The following is a 4655-nucleotide window of genomic DNA, read 5'->3' as shown; positions in this document are numbered from 1 at the left end:
CGGGGATCCCACATCAAAAGCATGACAGGCGGCCTTCCCACTGCCATCAAACAAATAGAAACAAAGGTCACAGAGGCTTTAGCCTCCATCGAAAATTTGAAATCAGATATTGTCTCCCACGCAGATGACGTCAAATCCAAACTCGCTGCCATGTGCGAAATTGTGAAGAAGGCTGCCGAAGGAAACTCAGAAAGCGCCAAAGGGAAGCTGTCGGAACTGAGAAGCAAAATCGGTCGGAACACTGTAAAGAAGCCTGGCGATGGTGTACTCATGAAAATTAAGAACGATCTGGAAACTCTCAAAAATACAAAATTACATGAATGCATATCAGCGGCAACAAACTTCAGCACCCACGCCGAACGATTGAAAACGTCAACTATCTCCAGTCTCCAAGATATAGTCGACAGTCAGCTCAATGATTGTATGGCTGAGCTCACCAAGCAGGCAAACACCCATTACGTCACAACCATGCACTACCTATTGGAACAATTCGCCGACAAGGTGAGAGGGCAGTTGGATAAATTGCCTGAAGCAATCGAAGAAGACTTGGCAACTGGCTTCAAAGGTTTCATGGGAGCGTTTCAGGGACAGAATGGTCAAGCAGCAAATTATGATAATATCGAGAAACTGAAAGACATTGTCGACCGTCTCTCCCAAAAGCCCACTGACTACAAGGAAAACTTCGAAAAGCTGGCCAACAAGTTCCAGTCTTTCTGGCAGCCACTCCACGACTACGTCACAGCGGAGATCAAGAGAGTTCACGCAGCAAACAAAGAGCGAAATAATCCCAAGCCATCTGGCGACGGACAACTATACACATCCAAGCTAGATGTCGTTACTAACGAACTTAACATTTTGCTAAACCATGTTCGTAAAAACAACAGGTACGACTACCGTGTTCCCAGTATGCTCGACATCCTCTTAGGAGAAGCTCAAGGTCTCCACCCTGAGTCATTTTCTGAGCCGAACACTCCGCTGCTGGAAACCATTGCCCATGGTTTCCAGGGTTTGGTGGGTGAGCTCGACAAGGCGTACATCTCCGCGTACGACAGTGAGACCATCCAATGGACAGAAACTGCCCTTAGCACCGGTTTAACACAAAACGCTCACCGCTGCGCTAAAATATTCTTGACCGCTTTTTCCACAATTTACGATGCTGTGCATGACTTGAGGATAAATTGCAATAGTCTGAGGGGACACCAAATTCACTCGTCCTCTGATCTCGGCGGATTGTTCCTACGGCACGGCTTTAAGGTGTCCGCAGAAAACAAACAGCACTGGGAGCTGCAGAACAAGAGCGTCATAAACGGTGAATACGTCGCGAACAGACTTAGCTTTAGGGTCGAAGGTGCGAAAGACAACGAGCATCTTAAGGAGTGCGAATCGAATAAACGCAAGTCTAACGTCCTTTTTAATCTTTTCGATATTCTCAAATGCATTCTGCATCACGTCGACCAGTACAACGCCATATGTCACATCGCTATACTCCCCAAACCTAGAACGCCATGTACCGTTTTCGAGATGCTGGCGTGGCTCTCAGGGCTCACTTACACTTCCGCGTACCAGGCGCTGCTATCAGACGGGTTCACCAACGTGCTTGATAATCCGGATACGCCGCTTGCTGGCGACGGAGAGATCAGCGTATTCGACATCGAGCAGTCATACCTAGAGGCGCACCCGCAGACCATCACGTATAAGAGCATACGGACGGTGTTGCAATACCTTTGTTCGAAATCGTACGATTTGCTTACCACCGTTGTTGGCCACGGCGACGCGGCGACATTCTACGCTTGCGACTATTCGAATAACACGCTGAATCTGTACTACCCGAGCTCCGGCGAAGATTGTTTGCAGATGTTGCTTGACTTCCTCCGTAGAATTTTGCAGCCGCTCAGGTATTTGTTTGAACGATGCAGTGTCGCAGACAAGAACTACGGATGGGCCGACTGCCACTACGGCAGGGACGTACCTACGACCAAATCGCACTGCAACATCAAGCCAACGGACGATGTAACGTGCCTACCAAACTGTCAACCAAATTGCAAACCAAATTGTCAACCAACATCGCCATTGATGAACTACCTAAGTGACTCTCTACTCGGCTACCTGCCACATAGATTGGAGTCTGTTGGATGCAAATCTAAATGCTCCACCTGCCCCTCCACATCCAGGCTGGGAATGCCGTGCGTCACACCGCTGGGTTTCAGGGCGTTCTCCGGGTCGACCAAAACAGGCCGTCAGCTATGTGAGATAATTCGCGAATTCTTAGGTAGTGGCGTGGTTTCATCATTGTTTGGCTTGTCACCAACTCCGCCGAAAACGCTGCCGGAGCATTTCAGTTTCGGGTTAAGCTTGGTTAATAAGTGGGTCAAAGTTGCATCTTATATTACTGATGCAGGTATAAAACCAGTATCACAAACTAAGATTGAAGCATCTATTCAGACGCTCTCCATTAAGCTCTGCACTGACACGGGTAAGCTTACCAATGTACTTCGTGACGCTTATGGCAGCAGTCAGCATGAGCACCAAGATCAAAATCATCTCGAAGTCTATGCCGATGTATCTAGCCTATGCATGACTAGAAGTTGCACCGACAGGGATATGCGCTGCGCTCCATACCTATCCACACTGTGTTCGGACACGTATCAATACCTTGTTCATAAGAACTTTGCCACGTACCTTACATGGGCTGTCTACCTGCCGTGGGATTTCTGGAATCAACTGAATAATTTGTGTAACGCATTCAAGAACATTTTCTGCCAAGACTGGGGATGCCATACGTGTCTGCGTGCTGAGAAATGTAAGCGTGGACAGCATGGCCTCGTCGAGAAAGTTGAGAATCAACCTGACAAGCCTCATTGCAATTGTCCATCGATGGTTCAGTGCAAGGGTGTATCCGCAACACTGTACCAGTTCGGTTTCTGTTTTGGTAACGCGGCGACATTAAATAACGAGGCATCGGCTAAGAAGTGTTCTGATTTCTGCTCTCAGCTGGACAAGGTGTTGAAATCGGAATATTTTGTTAAGCTGTTCAAAGAATGTGACATATTCATTTGGACTATCAGAGAACCGTTCACCTACTTGGTTCTCGCGCTCTGGTCACTATCCCTCTTCTACCTCATCTGCGTCATGGTTGGCAGACTGGATGTGCTCCACATCCGCTCACACCTGAGATCACCATCATCGCACAGGATAACGGCGCAGTCATTGTTGGCTGCTGCGCAAGTCGGAAGGCTTGCCAAGATATCGTACCTTCAACCGTGATCATCGTCACATTTGTAATTCACGTAACTACTCACTTAGCGAATCACCTACTCACCTAAATAACAAACGTAGTCTAATGTCTCGAATTACTCTAGCGGCAACCTGTGAACTAAATAGCACCTAGATTAGGTTATGACTGATAGACAAAGCTAAGTGCTTAGCTAGCATCCAAGCTAAGTGCTAAGCAAGCACACAAGTTACGTGTTAACCTAGCACCCAGGCAAAGTGCTAAGCTAGCATTCAGGCAAAGTGCTAAGCTAGCACCCAGGCAAAGTGCTAAGCTAGCAACCAGGCAAAGTGGTAAGGTAGCAACCAAGTTAAGTGCTAAGCAAGCACACAAGCAACGTGTTGACCTACCATCCAGGCAACGTGCTGACCTAGCAAACAGGCGAAATGGTAAGCTAGCAACCAGGCGAGGTGCTAACCTAGCAACCAGGCAACGTGTTAAGCTAGCAGCCAGGCAAAGTGCTAACCTAGCATCTAGGCAAAGTGCAAAGCTAGCACCCAGGCAAAGTGCTAAGCTAGCACCCAGGCAAAGTGCTAAGCTAGCACACAGGCAAAGTGGTAAGCTAGCACTCAGGCAAAGTGCTAAGCAAGCATCCACGCAACGTGTTAAGCTGGCAACCAGGCAAAGTGTTGACCTAGCAACCAGGCAAAGTGCTAAGCTAGCAACCAGGCAAAGTGCTAAGCTAGCAACCAGGCAAAGTGCTAACCTAGCACCCAGGCAAAGTGCTAACCTAGCACCCAGGCTAAGTGCTAACCTAGCAGCCAGGCGAGGTGCTAACCTAGCAACCAGGCAACGTGTTAAGCTAGCAGCCAGGCAAAGTGCTAACCTAGCATCTAGGCAAAGTGCAAAGCTAGCACCCAGGCAAAGTGCTAAGCTAGCACCCAGGCAAAGTGCTAAGCTAGCACCCAGGCTAAGTGCTAACCTAGCAGCCAGGCAAAGTGCTAAGCTAGCACCCAGGCTAAGTGTTGACCTAGCACCCAGGCTAAGTGCTAAGCTAGCATCCAGGCAACGTGTTGACCTAGCAACCAGGCAAAGTGCTAAGCTAGCAACCAGGCAAAGTGCTAAGCTAGCACCCAGGCAAAGTGCTAAGCTGGCATCCAGGCAAAGTGGTAAGCTGGCAACCCGGCTAAGTGTTGACCTAGCACCCAGGCAAAGTGCTAAGCTAGCACCCAGGCAAAGTGCTAAGCTGGCACGCAAGCTAAGTGCTAACCTAGCACACAAGCTAAGTGCTAAGCTAGCAACCAGGCAACGTGCTAAGCTAGCAACCAGGCAAAGTGCTAGGCAAGCACTCAGGCAAAGTGGTAAGCTGGCAATCAGGCTAAGTGTTGACCTAGCACCCAGGCAAAGTGCTAAGCTGACGGATGAACCGTTATTTGCCTGGTGC

At 48.8% G+C, this 4655-nt stretch overlaps 1 protein-coding gene across 1 annotated transcript; it reads left to right on the top strand.

Annotated features, from left to right (window-relative positions):
- Nucleotides 1-21: 21 nt before the first annotated feature.
- Nucleotides 22-3264, top strand: BBBOND_0004770 (hypothetical protein, conserved; the record flags this gene model as incomplete). Its single annotated transcript, XM_012915308.1, has 1 exon — nt 22-3264. The coding sequence occupies one exon, from the start codon at nt 22-24 to the stop codon at nt 3262-3264; it is 3243 nt and encodes a 1080-aa protein (XP_012770762.1).
- Nucleotides 3265-4655: the final 1391 nt, after the last annotated feature.

This window comes from Babesia bigemina, scaffold Bbigscaff_73290 (assembly GCF_000981445.1).
Source record: "Babesia bigemina genome assembly Bbig001, scaffold Bbigscaff_73290".
NCBI lineage: Eukaryota > Apicomplexa > Aconoidasida > Piroplasmida > Babesiidae > Babesia > Babesia bigemina.
The sequence above is the reverse complement of the archived record's forward strand: the minus strand, read 5'-3'. Positions and strand labels throughout refer to the sequence as shown.